General features: G+C 40.4%; 3 protein-coding genes across 8 annotated transcripts; all 3 read right to left on the reverse strand.

The window, feature by feature from the left end:
- Positions 1-1778: 1778 nt before the first annotated feature.
- On the reverse strand, positions 1779-23876 carry LOC146480470 (collagen triple helix repeat-containing protein 1-like). 3 transcript variants are annotated; one of them, XM_085109647.1, is made up of 4 exons: positions 23740-23876; positions 4881-4970; positions 4610-4810; positions 1779-2232 (listed from the first exon to the last, which is right to left on the reverse strand). In XM_085109647.1, exons 2-4 carry the CDS (start codon positions 4956-4958, stop codon positions 1882-1884), a joined length of 630 nt encoding a protein of 209 aa, XP_084965773.1. In that variant the 5' UTR covers positions 4959-4970; positions 23740-23876; the 3' UTR covers positions 1779-1881. The 3 variants fall into 3 exon arrangements, with proteins under 3 accessions (XP_084965773.1, XP_084965774.1, XP_084965775.1); XM_085109648.1 differs by lacking the exon at positions 23740-23876 and adding an exon at positions 22530-22636; XM_085109649.1 differs by lacking the exon at positions 23740-23876 and adding an exon at positions 5592-6182.
- Positions 7707-11020, reverse strand: LOC146480471 (collagen triple helix repeat-containing protein 1-like). 2 transcript variants are annotated; one of them, XM_085109651.1, is made up of 5 exons: positions 10755-11020; positions 10562-10603; positions 8987-9061; positions 8707-8919; positions 7707-8269 (listed from the first exon to the last, which is right to left on the reverse strand). In XM_085109651.1, the coding sequence occupies exons 3-5, from the start codon at positions 9047-9049 to the stop codon at positions 7919-7921; spliced, it is 627 nt and encodes a 208-aa protein (XP_084965777.1). In that variant the 5' UTR covers positions 9050-9061; positions 10562-10603; positions 10755-11020; the 3' UTR covers positions 7707-7918. The 2 variants fall into 2 exon arrangements, with proteins under 2 accessions (XP_084965777.1, XP_084965776.1); XM_085109650.1 differs by lacking the exon at positions 10755-11020 and having other exon boundaries at positions 7708-8269; positions 10562-10621.
- On the reverse strand, positions 13171-23754 carry LOC146480472 (collagen triple helix repeat-containing protein 1-like). 3 transcript variants are annotated; one of them, XM_085109644.1, is made up of 4 exons: positions 23740-23754; positions 14220-14309; positions 13948-14148; positions 13171-13627 (listed from the first exon to the last, which is right to left on the reverse strand). In XM_085109644.1, the coding sequence occupies exons 2-4, from the start codon at positions 14298-14300 to the stop codon at positions 13274-13276; spliced, it is 636 nt and encodes a 211-aa protein (XP_084965770.1). In that variant the 5' UTR covers positions 14301-14309; positions 23740-23754; the 3' UTR covers positions 13171-13273. The 3 variants fall into 3 exon arrangements, with proteins under 3 accessions (XP_084965770.1, XP_084965772.1, XP_084965771.1); XM_085109646.1 differs by lacking the exon at positions 23740-23754 and adding an exon at positions 22530-22593 and having other exon boundaries at positions 13948-14149; positions 14233-14309; XM_085109645.1 differs by lacking the exon at positions 23740-23754 and adding an exon at positions 22530-22577.
- Positions 23877-23999: the final 123 nt, after the last annotated feature.

The following is a 23999-nucleotide window of genomic DNA, read 5'->3' on the forward strand; positions in this document are numbered from 1 at the left end:
TCACCAGAGATGTTGCGTCTTTTAGGAATACAATCTGTCTACCCTCCTTCCTAAGTGCTATTTTAAAATGCTCTCAAAAGTGGCTCCAACTCAGTAATGGAAACCTAAATCCACCAAAATGTTTCTTTTAGGCAGCTCATCCTTTGTTGTGTATGACTGAAAACCGTGAGTAGTGAATATCTTTGGCATCCTCTCCGGTATCAATGTGGGGATACGAAGACCAAGGATGACCGCGAAGGAAAATGTTAGCACCCCTGTTGTAAATTTGCGGATCTGTTCAAATACCCTGTACACAGCTGCTGAAAACTGCTCTCAGCTGTCGCATCATCCTTGCTTTATCTGAGTCTCTCTCTCAGTACAGGTGTGTGGCGCCACAAAGGGGTGTGGTTTTTGAGCCGTTTTGATCTAAAAATGGGTATTGATTTTAGAGTCCAGGCGTGCGTTTTTTGAAGTTCCCGAAGGGCTTCCGAGCCCGAAAGGTATTTTTCTTATCCCTTTTCTGAGATTGCCGGTGATTTTTCGTACAAACTAACTCGATATATTTCTTAATCTTGGAAAACTTAACATGTTCTTGCTTTCCAAATTATTAAAAAATGTAAAATGGTTTTTCAGGTCCGAAATCTTTCCAGGGGTTAAGAAAATTATTCACTTTGGTGTAAAAAAAAAAAGTTTCAGGGTTTGGAGTACCGTGCGCCACACCACCCCCCTAAAATTCCATGGATTGCCCCTTACATCCCCACCCGGGGAGAGCACTCGGTGTGTTTATTATATCATTGAAGCTTTTGTAGCCTGCCCAATGCAGTCGAAAGTCCGGTAGTTTCCTTGTCGTGTCAAATTTGCTACAGCGACCCATGAGACCAAAATGAAGTTTGAAAAAGGAGCTTACCCACATCGCTGCGCACAGGAATAAACAGTGCCGATCTGAAGCGTATTTACGTAGTTTATCTCTCAGGCCTAGTGCGCTTGCGTAAGGTACGGGCGCTACCGCGGAGCTGTGTCCATTGGGTTCAAATGGTTTATTTGGTATGTTGCGTCATACGCCTTAGGCAAGGAACCAATCAAATTGCTGAAAACTGCGATATCTTGTGCTGAGTATGATATTGATTGTATTGTATTACCTAAAGTGTGGCTATTCAGCCATGGCACAAGTAATATTAATTATTTTGTACAACCACAGGGGGTCCACAAAAGTTGTGAAAAAGACAAATTAATAAATTACTTGCTAACGTTGTTCCTTTCTTGTTGTTTTCTATTGCGTTCATTTGCATACAATTTGCATAGCTCAGTTTCGCTCGCACTCAAAACAGCTCAGTACACGACTTTAGTGTATGTAAATCGTATAATAATAATAATAATAATAATAATAATAATAATAATAATATACAAATGAACACCATAGAAAACCACAAGAAACGAACAACGTAAGCCGATAATTTGTCTCTTTTTCACAACTTTCGTGGACTCTCCCTGTGGTAAGATGTAATTCTGAGTTTATACGAGGTTGTGGCTGAAACTGATCCTTTGTCGAAGGAAGAGCATCGTGCTCGAGGTTGTAAGAAAAGATGGAAACTAATTTGCTGTTCAGAGGCCACAATTTTCTCGAGACTATTGTGCTTCAGGCCAGTGTATTCTCTGAGGATAATAGCTGAGATATTGATACAATCCGCCTGTAAAAGTTGGAAAACACGAGCCATTTTTTGAAAAATTTCGATTTTAATGATCTGACTGGAAAAGAAAGCTCAGTTGTTATTCACGCAAAAAAACTCCAAAAGCTTGACTACGCTTTTCAAAATTTTAATGAGAAACAGACTGGAGCAGAGCATTACAGTGACTGAAGGTCTTGTGTCTATCACCCTACGTTCTTGTTTGTCTTCAAATGATTTACTTCTGTGGAGCTGGTACTTCTTCGATCACAATCCGGGACACTGAATTCCAGCCTGAAGAGGCGTCCGCATTACCGTACCCCCCACAGTTGCCGACGTTAAATCCTACCTGCACCACTCCCCTTGGGATGTTCTCACAGTAGCCTTCGATGTGGCGGACACGAAGGGGTTGTTCACGTGAGGACTCTGACCAAACCAGTCCGGAAATGGGTATTGGACCACTGCACTCAGCGCCATTGAAAGTAAAGAACCAGCGTTTACAGCATCTAGTGCAACCATAGATGCGAAGAGCTCCAGAGTAGAACACTCGCAGGGAGGTTTTATCGTGCATCTTTTTAAAGAGACAATTCTACCAAAAAAAAATACACTCTGCAATCAGTCTTGCAGTAATAGCAATTTCAACTTTAAATGGATCGTAAAGCATAACTAGAGATACCTGAAAAGACATTTCCAGTTTAACGTACCTTTCAATGTTGGAATTGTTAGTTTAATAAATGATAAAAGAAGAAGAGACCGATACAACGTAGAATTACGGTTTAAAGGTTACTATATTTCGGCTGGCCAAACCAGCCTTCTTCAGGTATAATGAAAATTTACATTGGGACACACGCTTATATAGCTGACAAATATTTGCGCAATAGCGGAACTACGTAAAACTAAATTGATTGACAGTAAATATGAAGCAAATGAAATAATAGTAACAAAAAATAAAAAATAATAAAAGGAAAAAGCTAGTACATTTCTTCGCGAATATTAAGGCCATGTGGAGAGAGTGTTCTGCCTTTTGAGATTAAAAAGGCTTCCCTGGCCTTACGGATTGAGTCTCGGTTAGAGTAGACTTTTTCTATGGGGATTAATTGCATGTCGTTAGCGGTGTGGTTAGGAGCGGTGAGGAAGTGTTCTGCGGCTGTGGTGGGTTTAGATTTAGTGTTAGGGTTATCTATGGTGCGGCGGTGTTCATTAAAGCGGTCTTTTAAGCGTCGTTTAGTCTCTCCTATGTATTGTAAATTACAGCGGTTACATTGGATCATGTAGATTAGATTTTTAGTTTCACAGGTCAGGTTAGATTTGATAGGGCGCGTTTCACCAGTGGAAAAGAAGGTGTAGTTAGTGAGACCATCGGAAATGTATGGGCAAGTGGCGCAATTTTTACCGCAACGATAGGAGCCGGAAGGGAGTTGTGGGTGGGGATTAGTCGAGTTAGAAGAAAGTTTAGCCGAAACCAGTAAGTCACGTAGGTTAGGAGATCGTCTGAAAACCACAACAGGCAAATTTGGAAAAACCTTTTTGCAGCGGTCAGACAAGTGCAGTAAACGATAATGTTTTTTTATGATGTTGGAGATGTGAGGAAGCGATGGGTTAAAAGTCGTAATAAAAGGTACACGCGTAGGTTTGTTCATGTCTTTAGTTTGTAAAGCGAGTCTGCGTGGGATGTTGGCGGCACGTTGTATTTGTTTAGTGACAAAGTTTCGTTTGTAGCCTCGTTTGAGTAGGTATGTAGTAAGTTGTGCAGTGCGTATATTAAACGTTTCGTCGGTAGAACAAATACGTCGTAAGCGGAGTGCTAGATTGAAAGGAATAGCATTTTTTGTATGCAGGGGATGGCAAGATGAATACAGTAGATGTTGGTGTTTGTCTGTAGGTTTAGTGTACAGGTCAATGCTGATGTTACCGTCGTTCGTTAAAGAAACATTAACATCAAGGAAAGATACGTTAGTAGAAGAGTGCGAGCTAGTGAATTTAATGGTAGGGTGAATGTTGTTAAGATAATCGATGAAGATTTTTAAGTTATCCAGACCTTCAGTCCAGATCATAAAAATATCATCAATATAACGAAACCACATGTGAGGGTGAAATGGGGCATTTTTTAAAGCATTCGCTTCGAAATGGCCAAGAAAAAGGTTGGCAAAAGAGGGGGCCATTTTAGTACCCATGGCTGTGCCGTGGATCTGAAGGTAGTGGTTATCGTTAAAAGAAAAATTATTCATGATAAGAATCATGCGAATGAGGTCACAGAGTGTGCCAGTGGGAATGTTACTATGAAGGCGAGTATGTAGGAAATGGTCACAATCCCCATAGAAAAAGTCTACTCTAACCGAGACTCAATCCGTAAGGCCAGGGAAGCCTTTTTAATCTCAAAAGGCAGAACACTCTCTCCACATGGCCTTAATATTCGCGAAGAAATGTACTAGCTTTTTCCTTTTATTATTTTTAATTTTTTATTTTTTGTTACTATTATTTCATTTGCTTCATATTTACTGTCAATCAATTTAGTTTTACGTAGTTCCGCTATTGCGCAAATATTTGTCAGCTATATAAGCGTGTGTCCCAATGTAAATTTTCATTATACCTGAAGAAGGCTGGTTTGGCCAGCCGAAATATAGTAACCTTTAAACCGTAATTCTACGTTGTATCGGTCTCTTCTTCCTTTATCATTTGTATTTTTTAAAGCCGATCAGATCTACAATTGATCCAACGTATACCAGCAGGATTATCGTCCACGGTTGTTGCTTGGACTTGACTTAGTTTAATAGTTTCTTTTCTTAGTAATGTTAGCAAAAGGAATGTCAAATGGACTATATTTTCTTTAAAACTGCGGAATGAACATATTGGAAAATTTGATGAACTGGTAATGGTACAATATTTTCTTTTACCTATGGAACTGTAAAGTATTATTCAAGCTTCTTGACATGTTTGATAAGATTCTTATCTGATTGAATATTAACCTTAATTAAACCATTATCTCGGCCATCCACACTCCTCCAAACACACTGTTTCCAGTTGGATGGGGCCTGGGACCCAACCTCTCCTTTCGCTCCGTTGGCTCCAGTCTCACCTTTCTCTCCCTTAATTCCGTCTCGACCGTAGGGACCTGGTAACCCTGGATGTCCTGGAATGCCTGGAAGACCGTTTACCGCTGTGCAGCCCTGGAAAAACGACAGGTGCAATAATAAAAGTTAAAACAGTGGAATATAGACGGACAATGGAAGCTGTTACCTTCTGAGTCTGATTCGAGTCAACCACAGCAAATACACTAAAGAACAACGAGAACACAGTAAACAGTACAGCCTTCATTATTCAGTGTTCCTGCAATAAAGAGAACAGTTAAATTAATAAAAGACGCAACAATTAAGAATGCAGTGATAATTTGTAAATGTATTTCATTTCGATTCATTATTTTTTTTTTCTTGTGAAACTTGAAACTTGTATAGCTTCTAATTGACCATGAAATGATTAAATATTTTGCAGTGATGACCCGGTCTTTACTTTCAATCACCAGTGCTTTCTCCGTCTCCAATGATACATGTTGTGTTACCCAGTTTAAAAGGGCTAAATATATACATATAAATGGCCGGTCTCGATTTTGGCTAACTCAATTCCTATTGCAAAGGAATAAATCCGTTGCATACAGGCTACTCAAAAACAGTCGTTGTTGAGAGCGCTTTTTGAATACCAACTAAAAATCCAATTTATTGTTTCCTTATCCTTGCTCCATTTGAAGGCAACTGTAGGTTGAGCGCAGAGCGCAGTGAATGCAGAAAAAACTGAATAAACTTCGATCCCTGGCGGAAAGTTTTTCCAGGGTAAGTATACGCGAAAACAAAAACTGGATTCTGTCGCAGTCTAGTCAGCAGGCTAGTAGCTTCCTTGTCGTAATAAGTTTGCGACAGCGACTCAAGCTAAAATGAAGTATGAAAGCAAGCTTACCTCACAGCTGCCGTTTTGCTTGAATGTTCTTTGAAGCCGGAATAGTTAACACACGCGATATTCGTTGCTTTTACACCATTAAAATTGTCTTAGTGGTCCACGTGCGTATTGAGCATAACTTCCAAATAAGGCAAGAATTTGTGTGGAAATTTTCTTGCTTGATGAAACTGAGAAGGGGCGTTGGAGATATCGCTGAAACACCGATGAAACTCTAAAGTCAAGAGAAGCTTTTTCTAAGAGTGGAAATTCGATGCAAAGCTGACAATTTTCTTTGTGGGAAAATTTAAAAGGCAACTTACTTCACTGTTGCGAGCAGGAACTGAAAGAAAGAATCTGGTTTTGCTTGAACGTTCTTTGAAGCCGAAATATTTTACACACGAGATTCTACATTACTTTTACACCGTCAAATTTGTCTTAATGCTCCACGTGCGTATTGAGCATAATTTCCAAATAAGGCAAGAATTTGTGTGGAAATTTTATTGCTTGATGAAACTGAGAAGGGGCGTTGGAGATATTGCTGAAACCCTAATGAAACTCTAAAGTCAAGAGAAGCTTTTTCTAAGAGTGGAAATTCATGCAAAAGTGACAATTTTACCTGAGGGAAATTTTAAAAGTAACCTGTACAAATTATCATAAAATACTTTTCGGACCTGCTGGAGAACTTCTTATCCAGAGTCCCACGTATTTATGTCAGGAAAAAGGTACTTCGTACTGTTCATGCGACACGTGATGCTCTCAACGTAAGATCAATTTTTTTACAGTGACTAACCGTCTGACTAAACCAAATCAACACACTTCCCAAATTCCAATCCCACTGATCCTGCTTTACATCTCCAGTTATTGTTTATGGCCTCCACTGAACTTTCCGCACAGCTGCATCCGAACCTAAACAGTTTTAACAAGAGAGGATTTTAATGACCACATTTTGATTTTATGGCAACTGTACTTTGAATAAATTTGTCCAAGAAATGTTCGCATGTCTTTAATACTACAGATAGTGTTTCAGTTTTGGGATTGCTGATGCGGTTTTTAAAATGGCACTTCCTCAATCTAACTGACATATTGGAGGAAAAGGGTTTATCAAAAGCAGTAGTTTCAACTTTTCCTGGTGTTTCATTTTGCTTGACACGGAGACACGCATGAATATACAGGCGAGGGCATCATCCGATCGAGATTTCTGTTTCGCTTCTTTTTTCTAAACCGGTTCGGATCCAGTCAATGTTTCTATAAGTACCTGAAATATACAGAAAGAAATTTCCTGGAAATACTCGGTTGTTGGTTCTTGTGTGTTTATACCGTTGGTCTAGAGACAAATCAAAACACGACTGTCGAAATAAAATGTGCTAAATAGGACATTTTCACTATGGCGTCATTTGACTACAACTACCAGAATCCTTCTGGTTTTTCTTTTCTCATGCTAATTAAAGCTATTGTTCTTTGCTCTCCACTGGGATTACAAAATTTGCATTTGAAAAGGAAAACGAAATGAATTCTGGTAGTTGTAGTAAAATGACGCCATCATGAAAATGGCCTATTACCATGCAGTTTGTTCATTCCTCAGTTTAATTACGCATTACTGATGTTTCTCAAACTCATTAATAATTCATATAGAAAAGAAAAAGAAAAATCACTACCGTGACCGTGGTTTAGATATGTGTTCCTAATTACCATAAAATTTTGCCAACTTTAGCTTTGAATTTTTCCAAGAATTATTGATCATTTGAGAAGCCATATCAAACACTCGAAAGTGTGTTTCATCAGATATCCAAACACCTCGAAGTCGTTTAAAAAAAGCTCGGCTGCGCCTCGTTTTTTCAACCTATTTCTCAGTGTCTGGATATCTGATGACACACGCTTTCTCGTGTTTGATATATTACATCTCAGTACATTGGGCAAGCTAATGTAGTGTTGAGGTGTGAAGACAGTTTCCTAGAGGATACTGAGAGATTTTCAGGGAATTCCGTGTATCGGGCAGGGAAATTCGACTAAATTCTGGATTTGCGAGAAGAACTAGTGCCACGGTTGCTTAGTTTTGTTTTGCATCCTTGCTTTGCAACTTGAAAGAAGCGAACGTCCTTCATTTTCCTTCCAAGATACGTTTTCACGTTTCCTAAAAATCGTGAGCTTGATTATTTCTTGAAGACTACATCCCGACCAAAAATAGGAAGAGCTTATTCGCGCAAAAAGAGCCCGAGACAAAGCTACACCTTTTTGAATTTTATTAGACCCAGGAAGGAGTAAACAATCACAGCGACAAAAAGTAGACCTTTGTGGTCAGGTTTACGCCTTTTTAATTCCCCGGTTGTTTCGGTCATATTGGAAATCTTTCACTTTTGTGGAGCTGGTACTTCTTCGATCACAATCCGGGACACGGAAATCCAGCCTGTGTAAGCGTTTACATTACCGTAACCCCTACAGTTACCGACGTTAAATCCCACTCGCACCACTCCCCTTGGGATGTTCTCACAGTAGCCTTCAAGGTGGCGGACACGAAGGGGTTGTTCACGTGAGGACTCTGACCAAACCAGTCCGGAAATGGGTATTGGACCACTGCACTCAGCGCCATTGAAAGTAAAGAACCAGCGCTTGCAGCATCGACTGCACGCCTTAATGCTAAGAGCTCCAGAGTAGAACACTCGCAGGGAGGTTTTGTCGTGCCTCTTTTTGAAAGAGCAATCCTGTTAGAAGAGTGAACATTCATTGGCCAGGTTTTGCATCAAAGTATAGGATACGCGCAGAGTCAATTGGACAAGACAGAATAGTAGAATTTTTGCCTACAGGCCAGATGAACCTTTTTCCTTAAACTTAAACATTAGTACTTCCCAGCTACGATTCCTGACAACGAGGAACTTGTTCAGTTTCCTGTACGAATTGAGGGTGGGTTGAACAACCCCCTTATGGGTTTCTGAAATGCCTAATAGTTTCTAGGCAACAACTTCAAAAAGTATTCACAGCTGTAAACTTTTGACAAGCTGTTGATTCGTTTGATATTGGCCATCGTAGCTAAAAGGTAATGTCCGCACGCGAATTTAAAGTTTTGGCAGCTGCGCCTCGCTGCTTCAATTGTTCATCTACATCCCACCAGCTACGCAGGCTATTGAAATATTTCCTTTACCTTTATTAAACCATTGTCTCGGCCATCCCCATTGTTCCAAGTGCACTGCTTCCAATTCGATGTGCCAATGGCACCAACGTCTCCCTTCGCTCCTTTGGTTCCAGTCTCTCCTTTCATGCCGTCACGCCCGTAGGGACCTGGTAACCCAGGATTTCCCGGATTGCCAGGGTTGCCAGGTTTACCATTTACTCCAGGGCAGCACTGAAAACATGACTGGCGAAAAGATCATTGTTTAATAACAGTTCAAAACGGCTGCATAAAGGTCAATCAAGACTGTTACCTTTTGAGCCACAGCTGATAAACCGAAAAGCAACGAGAACATAAAAAACAATCCAGCCTTCATTATTCACTGTTCCTAGAAAGGGAGAAAACATTTTGATTAAAAATGGAACACTTTGCTTTGAAGGAAATAATCATTTTTAGACGCAATTTCATTATAACTTGCGTCTTGTTGTCGAGATTGAATTTTGTATGGCTTTTAACTGACCGTAAAAAAATTATTTTTTTCTTTTTTTGGCAATTAGCAACTCTTGCTCCTGACTCCAGCGGTAAAACTGCTTTACTTACTTTACTAAGTGTCGTAGGGATGTCGCTTGGGCGAAGGGCCTATTTTAAGACGAAGATTTAGCGCGTAGAATACATCAACCGTTTCAGTTTTACACCGGGTGATGCCGCATAATCTCTCTCCTCCTCGGAGGCTCCATAAAAAAAAGAGCGAATAGTCGGAAATGGGAAGAAAAACGGAAATAGAGGAAAAGGGGGTGCGGGGGACGATGGGAAGAGCTCTTCTCGTTATTTCACTCTCTCCAGTCCCTTATTTGTCTCCGCTCGAGCGCAAGAGGTCTCTGCGGGTGTGAGAGCCGCATACATACTTTACATACATACTTTATTTTGCCACATAAACGAAATAAATATACAATATAAAATAACAAGAAAAGAAAAGTGGTGAGGGACCTATATAAGAAACTATAGAGAGCTTATAAGAGATTAGGCCCCCTCAAATTACGAACTGAGAGTTGACCACAACAAATGAGCACAACTCATCTGAGACGAACTTGGGTCAACCTCTTCAGTGCGTCTGATCATTTATCTCGTTTTTCGTCTATTTTAAAGTTGGAGACGAGGCGAATAATCCAGCCAGATGCAAAGATACCTTTATTGTGCGCCGTTCAAGACTCACTGCCGAAAAAAGTTCTACCGACTTCGCAGATAATCCTTCTTGCCAGAGTGGGGCATCTTAAAATTAGGCGAACGACGAGACGAATAACCACACCTACCGTAAATATTCGCCGAAGTTCGTCCGATGGAGAGTTTTTTGTCCCTAGTATAAAAAAGTCATTAACGAACCCAGTCGTCTTGTAACCGCAGGAACACAAAAAAATGTCGGAGCCTTTATAATATATTTGCAGGCACATTTTCGTTTGTTCAACATCACAATTCGAGCCTATTTTAGAGGTCCTGGAGAAATTGATCAGCGTCAGACGGCCTATAAACTTGTCTTATGGTAAGCATTTATTGGATGCGTGAATATTTATCGATCAGTAAGTTGGGATAATGTAAAGAAAAAACGAGAGTAAGTCGAGGATTCAAGATTCTCTTGTATGATATTTTAAAGGCTTGCGATCAGAATTCTTGTGTTATTACCACCCTAAAAAACTGAAATTAGAATAATTTCCCCATTGAACACAATAGTTCAAAAGATCCGGGTTTCTGTGAGTGATGCTTGTTTTCAAATGCAGCATTTGCATGTGCAGAAAAACACGGTGGCGCAGATAAAAGACAAACTATGGCTAAAGAACATGTTTTTGTTAACAAAAAATGAAGTAGAATAACGCTTAGAAGTACTAAATTTTACCTTGTAGGAGAAATTTTCGTGAAGATCCTTCGTAACTGATTGCTGTTTATAAACAACTACGTGTCATTTTGATGTTTGAATTTTTAACTTTTTAATTGACCTTCGGTTCTTGTTATGACCAGTAGGCTGCAGTATTTTTAGATTATAATGTTTAAGGATTCTTTTCTCTTGCTCGAGATTAATAGTCACTAACCGGTCCCGTCTGAGGTATCACCTGTCGGGAATTTGCTTCCGCAATCGTTAAGTCCCAACACAATGTTTTGTTATTTCCTCTTCGCTTTGTTTCTCTTACTGTGTTCATAATACACATTTTTTAGTTCCCAATGTTTACGCTCTCTGTATTCTTAACGCATGACAGAGGCGCCCCAGTCTCAACAAAACTTATAACGTCAATCATAGCCTCTCACGCAGACGCTTTTTTGGCTCGTCACGCAATCTTTCCTCCCTAACGAGACAAGCCAAAAGAACGTCTGCGAGGGAGGTTACGTCAATCACGGCTAATGATCTTTCCTGTAGCGGAAAGAGAATTAAATTAAAGGCAAACGTCCTCCTTCCAGACTTTGTAAAAAGAATTCACGTAACGGAATTTCTAGCGCTCTCGTCCAAGTGTCAAAGCCCAATTAGTTAATCCTGGGTTAACGTGAACTTTGATTCCAGTTTAATTACGAATAAATAAAGATACTTCCAAAAGATTTTTGTTCCTTAGTTTTGACTTAGACTTTCCTTTACCACTAGCTTAAAATTAGCTTAAAAACATTTTTTAATGAGCGAGATGAAAACCTCGGTTAATTCTTAATCGGGGATTAGCGTTAATCGGATTTTGAACAACCCGGCCCAGAGAGTGAATTTTAATGACAGCGCAAATCTCAACTCATCGACTAACTGCGCGTGATGTTCTAAAACAAAGGTGAAGATGACGCTTTTTCATAACCGTTTGTGAGCTCATGAGGGTCCATGGACTAACACGATGTCTGGAATATAGCAAACATTTCAAATGTTGCGGCGTATCTTACCGACGTTCTAAGCAACAAAGCAGTTCTTGCCCGCATGCTGTACTCGCTATATTCAACTTATCTTCAAGCTGACAGGGGCGAAGTGACCGGTGTATGACATTTGCAGACTGCAGACCGCAGACTGCAGACTGTTAATTGTAAAATAATACACATTGAAACATAAGAATAAAGGTGACGTCATCATCAATAAAACAACGTAAAAAAAAAATTGGAAATCAGCCTTGGCTTGGGGCCCTGGGTACGAGGTTGATTTTTCCCGCGTAAAGTTACAACAGCCTCGTTCCCAAAATGTACCAGGTCGATACGTCGATGTGAAGATTTTTACCCATTTCCTGCAGTACTGCTTCTTTTTTTCTCAAAACTAGCAATGTCTTTTCCTTACTTGGTATGCTTCCTTCAGAAAACAATAGCTCGGGTCCCCGATGAAAAAAAGAGAAACGAGCCATACCATCACCATGTTTTCTTTTACTTTCTTAGAAGCCTGGAGATAAGGGTGCAATAGGGTCCCCATAGTCACAAAAGCCTCCTCGAAATAAGGATCTCTATGGAAATTAATCGTAAGATTCATAAAACGTTGAAAATTCACGTAAACTGCCATTTAATATACATTCCTCAGAAAGACATGTAAAAACACGTCATTTTTAGTAAGTTTTGATGTTTTATCGATAAACTCCGGTCCTCATACTAATCATATACGTAATTTAGCTTAGGAGGCTGTTGTGAGTCTAGGTGCCCTGTACGCAAATTACAACTGTGAAAAAATTTACAGTCTGCAGTCTGCAGTCTGCAAATGTCATACACCGCGAAGAGACCCTCAAGACCTAACAAAAACTCGAATAAAAGTTTGCCAAAGAGTCCCATATATATAAAGAGTCTTAGAGACTGGGCGGCTGTGCTTGCTTAGGTAAGTTGCGTTGTTTAAGTTAGAAAGAAACCTTGCGGGTGAGATTTAACGACGCCTTCACGAAGTGTGTACGACTGCGAAGACACATGAATAAGTTCGACCTAGTGTTGTTTACCCGTTTCACTACAACTGAAACCAACGCTGCCTTGCGCTGAATAAATCAAGAGACAAGTTGCGTAGTTTCAGCAAAATATATAACATTTACTTTCGGAGATGTGTATCTCGGCAAATAATTTACTTACTGAGTTGTGTAGATTGGCAAATGGCCATGATTTGTGGTCACCAAAGCAAAAAGTTACCGAGTTGTGTAGCTCGGCAAATGGCCAAGAGTTGTGGTTACCAAAGCAAAGCGCAAGGCAGCGTGGTTGGTTTCTTACAGTGAAACGGGTAAACAACACGAGGCCGAGGTTGTGGGTGAAACTGATCCTTTGTCGAAGGAAGAGCATGGTGCTCGAGGTTGTAACAAAAGATGTAATCTAATTTGCTGTTCAGACACCACACTTTTCTCGAGACTATTGTGCTTCAGGCCAGTGTATCCTCTGAGGATAATAGCCGAGATTTTGAAATAATCCGACTGTAAAAGTTAGAAAACACGAGCCATTTTTTAAAAAAATTCGTTTTTAATGAAATGGATTCTGACCGGAAAAGAAAGCTCAGTTGTTATTTATGCAAAAGAACTCCAAAAGCTAGACTACGCTTTTCAACATTTTAATCAGAAACAGACTGCAGCAGAGCATTACAGTGACTGAAGGTCTTGTGTCTATCACCCTTCGTCCTTCTTTGTCTTCAAATGATTTACTTCTGTGGAGCTGGCACTTCTTCGATCACAATCCGGGACACTGAGTTCCACCCTGAATAGGCGTCCGCATTACCGAGCCCCCCGCAATTGCCGACGTTAAATCCCACTCGCACCACCCCCTTTGGGATGTTCTCACAGTAGCCTTCGATGTGGCGGACACGAAGGGGTTGCAGGCCTTTGACGCCGTATATGTAAAGGATTCCGTCAATCGGCATCGGACCACTGCACTCAGCGCCATTGAAAGTAAAGAACCAGCGTTTACAGCATCTAGTGCAACCATAGATGCGAAGAGCTCCAGAGTAGAACACTCGCAGGGAGGTTTTATCGTGCATCTTTTTAAAAAGACAATCCTACCAAAAGAAAAAAAAAAAAAGAAAACGCTGTGCAATCCGATCTTGCATCAATAAATAATTTAAAAATCAAGTGGATTGTAAGGCATAACCCGTAACTTTCAATGTTGGAAAGTTTAGTTTTATAGTTTCTTTTCTTAGTAATGTTAGCAAAAGGAATGTCAAATGGACTGTATTTTCTTTAAAACTGCGGAATGAACATATTGGAAAATTTGATGAACTGGTAATGGTACAATATTTTCTTTTACCTATGGAATTGTAAATTATTATTCAAGCTCCTTGGTATGTTTGATAAGATCCTTATCTGATTGAATATTAACCTTTATTAAACCATTGTCTCGGCCATCCCCACTTCTCCAAACACAATGTTTCCAGTTGGATGGGGCCTGGGCCCCAACCTCTCCTTTCGGTCCGTTGGCTCCAGTCTCTCCTTTTTCTCCCTTCATTCCGTCTCGACCGTAGGGACCTGGTAACCCAGGACGTCCGGGAATGCCTGGAAGACCGTTTACCGCTGTGCAGCCCTGGAAAAACGACAGACGCAATAATAAGAGTTAAAACAGTGGAATAAGAGTCGGACAATGGAAGCTGTTACCTTCTGAGTCTGATTCGAGTCAACCACAGCAAATACACTAAAGACCAACGAGAACACAATAAACAGTCCAGCCTTCATCATTCACTGTTCCTGCAAGAAAGAGAACAGTTAAATTAATAAAGGAGAAACACTTAAGAATGGAATGATAATTTGCACATGTATTTCATTTCAAAATACTATTTCACAAGGCTAAGAATTTTTAAAAATTACAAACCAAATGTTTTCCACTAAATAAGTCATCTTCAGGGTAAAAAGGATTCATTATTATTCGGTCGATTCATTATTACTACTATTATTATTATTATTATTAATATTATTATCATTATTATTATTATTATTATTATTAGTTCATTTATTTATTTATTTATTTATTTATTTATCTATTTTTTCATGTGAACAGCTTTTAATTGACCATGAAAAGATAAACTAGTTTGCAGTGATTACCCGGTCTTTACTTTCAATCACCTGTGTTTTCCCTGTCTCCAATGATACATGTTGTATCACTCCGTTTAATTAAACAGGGCTGTCACTTGGGCAAGACGAATAATTACTATTAGTGTGTCTAGCACCCCAGTAAACGCAAATTCAGTTTACGAAACTAGCTGTGGCTGCAGAAGGTCAAAGAACCATTTAAAAAGCTGAGCCATCATATTGTGGGGGGACGTTGAGGAGAGCCCGAAACTACAATACAGTATTAAACCTGATTTATTCGCATTGTGCTAACTGAATTGACTCGCCTCTAAATCGCATAATCGCAAGTTCGTATACACTCTTTTTTCTTATAAGAACCTTTTTTTATAAGAACGTTGAGGCTGAGATTAACTAAAGTATGAGAACGTACTAAGAACATTACCCAGGCTGAGAGTCAGTTAAGAACATTTTTATTCCAACCAAATATTTTTAAAATGAACAATATAAATAAGGATAAAATAATACATGAAAAAATTCAGTCTATATTGTCCAATTAACCCAAATAATAGATGTCTTGGTCACGTCACCAGGCTTCGCAGGAGACTATTTCAGCCCTGTGCCAGAAGCCAGTTTTGAGATTTCTCGGATGTAAGTTTAGCACCACCTTTTGCCTCGATTTCGCGGCCCTGGAATTGAGGCCTTTAAAAAGTTCTATTCCACGCGTGTTAATCGATTGAGAAAAAATATTTATATATCGCTGGAAATGAAAACAAAATACTCTAAAGATCACTCGACCGTCGATAGAGTGGGATGTGGAGAACTTAGCGGAGAAATCCTGTTTCGTGTAGAAAGTCAGGTTTTTGAGAAGCCAAAGAGAGTGCAAAGAGAAAGCAAGTGAAGATTAATTCCCATGAACTGAGGCAATACTTTTCTCAGGATATTTGAAGCAATTCGTGGAAGTCTACGGTAAAATACATTCAATGTTTTATGGCAGATTCACTTTGTTGTGTTCATTCAATTGTAACAATGCTGCACTTATTTTAAAAGAGCTTTTGTGGAAAATGTGGAAAAGTTGCGTTGTCTACTTGAGACTTTTGATCTGGGAATGGCTTTGTATAGCAACCATCAGTACTTTAAAGTAAAGTAAATTTACAAGTTTTACGTCGTAATCAAAAACATTAATATCTCCCACTAGTTTAGTCGCCATAAACACAGTGTTTTTCACAGTTAGGCTAGCCTATGTACATGTTTTCGCCAATTCACGGTGAGGCTTTTTAACGGTGGAGCCGTACATTTCACGCCTTGAAAAAGTCATGGTCTGATTTCACGCTGTGGGCTAGGCCTACGCCGTAAAATATCTGTGAATATCAACCAGCTTACCAAAAATCCTGGTAGTAAAAACTTTAAGATCTTCGTCGTCAGCAAGAATTAACTTCTGTGCCAAACTTATCAAGTAAACCAGCTACCGCATGTCACGAGCAGATTGTACAAACAGCAAGCAAATAGCTGCGCGCAGTCATTACAACTTGCACACAGTTTCTATCATTTCCAACGGCGTCTTCCTCGGAAACTGAAAATTATTTCTCGTAAATAGCAAATAGTCAACCGACTCCCTGAAAATAAATCTACCCGTGCAAATAACGTAGAAGTGCGATAAGTTGTTTACAACAGTTTCCTTCCGCTTTCCGTAGATTTACTTTGCGCGCGGTCAACTTTCATTTATGTTCGGTCACATAATTTTACTTCTTGGACGTAACTATTTCTATACTCAACATGAACATTACTGTGTTTGGAAGAAGTAATCAATGAAAATTTACAGGCGCTTGCGGGATTTATATTTCATATACATTTCGCGCGAATTGAAAGCGATTTGAAAATTGTAAATTTTGTTTCACTGGTCTAGCAGTTTTACAATGAATTAAATTTAACTTATAATCCCGAAATTCTCCAAAAACTGAAGAGTCTTCACATTTAGCTATGTGTTGTGGGGAAAGTTCCTCCTGTGTCCCAGAACACCAAATAACTCGCGACTAAATTCTCACAAAGGTTTAATGTCTCACATGTATAACAACGTGCCTCAATCTCGAAAAACAGGACGTACCCGAACGTCTTTGTCCACGAGGTCCTTAGCCTAATTTGCATACATGTATTACTTTAAAACGAGGCGTCACGCAATCCATGTAACAAAACATTCCGAACACCCTCCCCCCCATTTAAGTGTCTATCAGCTTAAATGTCATTCTCATTGTCCTCAACTTCTTGTGAAAGAATGTTCCTGATTTGAGCGTTGGCAATCTCTTTGGTCCTTCTGCCTAGTCCTGCTCTTGGCACAAACGCTTCTGGATTTGGCTTCCAGTCAGGTTCTTCTCCTCCAATTTCTAGGTCACACACGTTGTAAAGGGCGCTCCACCACGTATCCGTTCCCTTGTTTCAGCTTTAATCCTCGTACCTTTCCATCCTTTCCGGTAACGTTTCCCATTACTCGTGCAAGCTTCCATAGTGCCCGATCTTTCGCTTCACCTTTCAGCATCACCTCCGCCCCTGTCTTTGGTACATTCCGCTCTACATTGCCTGTGGAGTGCTGCTGTCTTTCCTCAAGGGCGTTAATAATATTCGCTCATGAATCTATTTCAGAGTTGGTTTTTGCTCCTATGCAAGACGATCATTCGTCTCTTCAATTCGCCCTTTCCTCTCCAATCTTTTCAAGGTCTTCTTCTAAAACTGGGGTAGATCTTCCTCTTAGCAAGGTGTTTGGGTTAGCACTGGTTGCTCAAACTCCCCCCTTGGTAGAGCAGTGGCCTGTTTTTCATGGTTGTTTTACAATTCAGCAAGACCTCTTCTAGCTCCGGATGGGCTAGTAGCCTTCGGCCAATCACTTTTGACAGACCTCTCTTCATGATACCAACAAGGCGCTCAAAGAAGTCCCCCCCCCCCCCCCCCCCTAATGAAGCCCTGGCCAAGTTAAACTTCCACTTTATGTTCAGTGCTCCCATGTAGTTTGCTAGGCTGTGATTCTTCTTCAGGACCGACAACCATTTTCCAGTGGTCACAAATGTCTTCCCATTGTCACTCATTATAGTCTGGGGGCATCCTCGTCTGACAACGAACTCCTTCAGGCCTCTTTGAAATTCAATGGCGGAGAGATCACGACACAGCCTTAGATGTACTGCTCGCGTACTGGCACAAGTGAACAGTGCAATGTATGCCTTGGAGTGACAAACTTCTTAATCTTGTAATGTACGGGTCCTGCAAAATCCACCCCCGTAACGGCAAAGGGGTCAGACAATTCAACTCGGAAAACTGGCAATGTAGAATCGCCGGATGGCACACGAGGTAGACACCGGTTTCTTCCTAAAGCGTTTGCAAATGTTGCAGTTACGAATTATTTTCTTCGTTCGAGCTCTCAGCTTCGGTATTCAAAACTTCTCTCTTATGCGACACAACGTTGTTGAGACTCCCCCATGCATCATCTGTTCGAGGACTTGTTGAACGATCGGGGTAGCCAATTCGTTTTCTCTGGGTAGAAAGACTGGATAATAACCACGAACTCTTCCGACACATCTGAATATCCCTTCGTGATCCTTCTTTAACCTCACATCAGACTTTAGTGGTTGGGATGACTGCGCTTGCGTGATTCAAAAGTTCTCTGCTGATTTCGGAATCGCAGAATTTACCCGAAGATGGGTCGAGTTGACCACGACAGGTTGACGAGATCTCAGTCGGCTTTATTCGTACGGAGGATGCTTGTAATTCAATTCAAAATGGCTGCCACGTCTCTCATGCGTGAATTTTCAAGGTGGCAGTTTGCGGTTCTTGGAAGGAAAACACATCTTTTCAATACTGTAAATCAAAAGAACAACTTCTAAGGAACACTCGGCTGATTTTAAAAAAAAGAGAAAATCAGTGAGTTCACAGCGAAGAAATTCCTGTTCGAGATTGTGTCAAGACGAAACATGTGCGATCGCAAACAAGATCTGCAAATCATCTCATGAGCTGTAGACGTTCTCGGAAATTTTGGTGTGCTCTTTGGAATCCCCTGGCACTTTACAAATTACTACAGCTTTGAATGTGAATTTTTCCATGCTTTAGTTAAATTGATCGACTTGTCATATTTGAAATAGCTTCGGCGAAATTTTCGAAAAACGTACTCAGTTTAATAGAGTATAGAAATTGTGCTTTAGTGCTGTTTAGTGACTCGCAGTTTGCTTGGATCGGTCGCATTCACGTACCTTCACTCGAGGCGAAAATTGAACGAATTCGCGTTTCAGGCGTGAACACAGGTGTGTCTGAATAATTTTTTCAATTAAGAAAGCTTATTGTCTGTTTATCTGTGTGTCTTGATTCATGGAATTTCTTCACCATGCGATCTTATGTAAACCATGGGAGAGCCAAACCATACCTATTACTGTCCCCTATGTGTTAAAGTGTAAACAAACCGAAATCCTCCAGCGCATACCAAATTCGCCCATGTGACAACACGATCAAATTACGCTGCACAATTCCGGCACTGGCTAGAGCTGACAGAGCTGTTCATTTACCCCTCTGAATTTATACAACATTGCTTTTTAACTGCAATATTCTACAAAAATAAAGCAGTAGCCACATGCAGTCATCGACTGTCTTTTATTTGTTAAAGGGCCCTCCCTGACTGCCCCCAAAGGTTTCGTGAAACCGAATGAAAGTTTGTCTTCACTCTGGTTTCAAGGAACTCCCAATATATTTGCTTCTTGGGAACCAGTTCCAACTTCTCGCTTGGCGTAAGTTGAACTTCTCACAGATACCATTGCATCGTCCCCACTCCTTAGGGGTTGTTCTCACTCTGGGATGTTGCTGTGCCATTTGCGAAGCTGGGAACCTCCCTCCTCCATTATCCTCGTAGATTGCTTCTTAAACGCCAAGATCGCTTTGTGTTGTTCACCGCCCGACTGAACATCATCAACGTAAGTGTTCTTCAGTAATTCATCTGTAGTTCTGGGGTACTTTTCAGCATGCTGGCTCACATGCTTTTGAAGTGTAGCACCAAGAATGTATGGACTTGGCCCTTATCCAAAGATCACCCTGGTGAAGCGATAGCGCACCACTGTTCTTGAGTCAAGATTCTCATACCAGAGAAGACGAAGTGCATCTCTGTCCTCTCGATTAACCTTAATTTGTAAGAAGGCCTTCTGGATATCTCCGGTGTTGCACAAGAACTTTAGTCGGTTTCGAAAAAGGGTGTCAAAGATTAAAGGCTGTTAAGGGGGTCCAACCTCCAAGCAATCATTTAGTAACGGTGCTTGGGGATCTGTTTTCGCTGAACAGCATAAACTATCCTCATCTTGGTTGTTTCTGCTTGCTCTCTGATCACCGGCTGGTGAGGGAATGTAGTGTATGACCTCCCCCGTGGGTATTTCAGGTGCCACTTCTAAGATCCCTTCTTCCAATTGCTGCTCCATGACCATATGGTCCTCTTCAAGCCTCTGCATCTTTTCCAGTTTTCTAGTTGTGCTCTTTAGCCAGCCCATGGTGAGCTCTTTGTTTGAAGGCAATAGGGCACGGTCCAGTTTCCAACGTAACCTCGTTGAATAGGTTCCGTCTTCCAGCCGCTGCAGCTGATTCATGGAACAGGGCAGGAGTGTTCTCCACATCAGTTAGACCAAGCACTTCCTGTGAACATATTTGCGTGAATTCGTCATGGCTTGACTTCAAGAAGAAACCCTTCTCTGCTTCAGTATACCCCAACATTGTAAACTCAGCTCCGGGGTCAGAGTCTGGGTTCGATTCGAGGACTGCAGGTTCATTAGACTTGATCCTTTGAATGTCAGCTGCCCCTAGGATAATGTACACAGGTAGTTTTTCTGCAGTCACAGTCTCCTCACTAAAGACTAATCGCCTTAGACGATTATTCTTCTGCTTCAACTCAGAGATTCTCAGGTTGGGTAGGTAAGTCAAGACGGGCTTCTCTGCATTGATGCAGTGCAGCTCTATTCCAAAATCATCGACAACATTTGACTCTATGCGAACTTTGAAGATTTCAACTTGCTTATCCACTGTCCCATGCATTTGCTCATCGAATCTCCTTTCAGTTTGGTATGGTTTAATCTTCATTTCAGTCAATAAAAACCATTAACTTTGGCTATCACAGTTGAATGTAGTGTTCTTTAAGAATCATTTACACCATAAAACCTGTCTGAAAAGGCAGTTGGTCCTGCCTGAGAGTGTGGTGGCAGTGATTTTTGAGGGTCGGTCGCAGATAGATGTGTGATTAATAGTAAATTGATTGTATGTAGCTTTTCTTTTCGTAACTTCATATTTTCTTCGCGCATAGACTGTATTTTAAAAATGTAAGTAGTGCAATTTAGGTTTAGTTATTTTAAGTTGCTACGGTATTGTAAGTAACGCGTGGTATTGTTTAATTAGTAAGAACTGTTATTATTGTAAGTTATGTTTTGTTTTGCAATAAACTTGCATTAATTAAAAAAAAAAATGATGTCTGCTGTTACACCTCCCACATCCACGAGACATGCACTGGAAAGCCGCATGCTCAGATCTTGCGTTGTTGTAACACAGGTTGTTTCTCTTTAAAAACTCCCTTCTGCTGGCGGGGTCCCGTACCTTGGTATACTCCGAACTCCGATCCTGGGCTGAGTTGCAGTAGACACAAGCTGGAGGGGTTTGCAGCTGTCTTGGTTGTCGCAGACTGGGACTGGACATGGGCATACTTTCCTTTCTCCACAGGTGATTTCCTTGATTTCCCACAGTCCTGGGTTGGGGCAGTTGCACAAGGTAAGGGTTCCTGTGTGTGTACTTGCGTAGATTTTCGACCAGTTCTTCTAATCCCCACTCTTCCCAGTTGTCGTCTTTTTGCGCCATGGCTTCTCTCACCGGTCCTAGTTTGTCCGTAATGCTGTAAACATAGCTTTGCGCACCCTGTAGTTTCGTCATTGTTGTCAAGGTCCTAACAGTTCTAGACAGCTGGCTGTGAAAGTTATGTATCTCTTTGACTCAATTGGCGCTTGTAATATTGGGCAATGATTCTAAATCCTTTATCAATGTCTTGTGAACTTTATCATATCTTTACCGTAGATCGTCTCTAAAATCTTCTTGGCCTCATGGTATCTCTCTACAGTGTGCAGTAAGCCGAGAAAGTGACCTTTAGGTTCCCCTTCCACTAATTCCAGAATATTACTGAATTTACTGGTTTCATAAATTATGGAACTATACACCTCGACAGGTTTCATTTTTGCATATGTAAAGCAGTGAGGTTTGTATCAAAACAAGGTCACCCATCTCCATATTCCCCTCTAACATGCTTTTGTCGCATGGAACGCTTAGTTTGCATGGATTTTCCTCAACAGTTTCAAGTTTCTTGGTTTGTCCGACTTCACATTTGGTTGTCCACTGAAAATGGAAAACGTTTATTTTAGGAGGCCTCTCAAATTGTTATGAAATTAAATCGCGCCAACCGGCAATGCCTATTTATGATTATTTATGGTTTTATTTTTCCGGATACCCAAAGATATCATAATCATGAATTCGAACTGATGTATTCGCTATAATGTAAAGAATAAACGAGAAGGAGTAGAGGAGTTGCTTGATATTTCACAGGCGCGTGCATCTTTATTTTTTTTGTCTCCTTTCAACCGAACTCCATCTATATAAGGCCCTTTCAGAATAAATAAATAAATTTCAGTGTCTACTGCAAGATATCGAGATTCTTTTCCAGCACTGGACATGAATACAGTGTAATGTTTTTCTTCAAATGTAGTATTTGCGACGGCCGTGTTAGGTTAAGATGTGTACAGCCGCCCCTTCCCCTCAGGAAAAGCATGCTTGGGGCAAACTCATTGTGATACAATATTTTGTTGATAAAAGAAATAAGAAGAATAAAACTTACAAATGGAACACTTTTGAAAATACCTTGGGCGCAGATATTTTATTCTTGTTCCTGTCGATGCAGATCCTTCGTAATTGATCGCTGTTTAACAACTACGTGGCTTTTTGATCCGATGGAATTTTTGACTATTTACTCTCATTAACATTCAGTTTCGGAGAGTTGAACACGAAAATTTGCAAATTCTGTTACTTTAATTTCCTGTTTTTAATCTCTTCGAAGGCTAGCCTTCCCTTTACTTTTTTATTATTACTATTTTTTTTATTTTTACTGTGTTAAAATTTCTTCCGTTCTAGAACACCTTGATTAGTCAGTTATTAGTAAAAGTCTTTTACGCTAATATCTAAAGATTTGATATCAGGAAGTTGGTTTCAATTTAATCAGGGTTAGATGACAATTAATAGGGAGTTTTAAGAAAACCCGACGGTATTATAAACTGGTCAACGAAAACGTCGCTTGAAAATATAAGTTCGCGTTTCTCGTATTACTTTGCGATTATACAAATTCCGTTCAACTTGTAAATAATGTGGCCGAACTATCCAGTAACGGAGTAGGTAGGAACGGCAGTCATGTCAAGACTGAGAGTGAAAAATTCACCGTCGGGTGCTTATGTTCTCCACAAAACCTTGAATTCGATCATTTCACGTTTTTTTTTTGGCCGAGTATTGCGAAGAAATGTACCAACATTTACAACGCATGAACAGGGCCTTTGTTTTTCTCAATAAATCTTATCGTTTTGTGACGTTCTCGTGGCCGTCGGCATAGCTCGAGGCGATCATGTTTACATGCAATGACAGTTAAGATTATTGTCAAAAGCGGAGTCCTACGCCTTCGATGGTTTCTTCACCTGATATCACCAAAGCATTATATGCGCGAATCAAAGAAAAACAAAAACTCGAGGCGATTTTTCAGAATGTCATTTGCCTCAGAGTTTGGGTTGGAATGAGTTTGCTAATTGATAGTTACGGTATCTCAAGCGAAATAAAAAACAATTAGTTAAATAATTGTGAATGTGAAACCACCCCCTCCCCCGTCCCCCAAACGGAAAAGAAAGATCCTTCGCACCTTTCCCCTCCCCTGAAAGCAGAGTACCCTCACCCCACCCACTGGGAGTTAACGTACACATTTTTTCTCCGAAGCAATCAGAACACTGGCGTTTCCCATCAAAGTACAATCTTGCATTGTTGCGATGATAAAACAGCGGTTCCTTACTCAGTAAAATTTTCTTAAACGTACCTTAACTCTTTGCTCAATAAGCAGTTGTACCTCAAACAAAGACAGTCCTGATTTGAATTGTAGGTTACAAAGAAAGTCAGCCGTCTTTTTGAGAATTAAAGCTGTAATCATGACAGCCTCTCCTTTTCACAGTGTTTATATAATGAGCGCACATTGTCTGCCTTAACCGAAAGGAAAACAAACTTTAATTGTCTAAGCAGTCGGAACTTCGCTTCCTGACATACAATTTAAGGCGCTACTTAAGACACACCTTTTTACCA

This window comes from Pavona decussata, unplaced genomic scaffold, assembly GCF_977016875.1.
Source record: "Pavona decussata unplaced genomic scaffold, jaPavDecu1.1 SCAFFOLD_53, whole genome shotgun sequence".
Taxonomy (NCBI): Eukaryota; Metazoa; Cnidaria; class Anthozoa; order Scleractinia; family Agariciidae; genus Pavona; species Pavona decussata.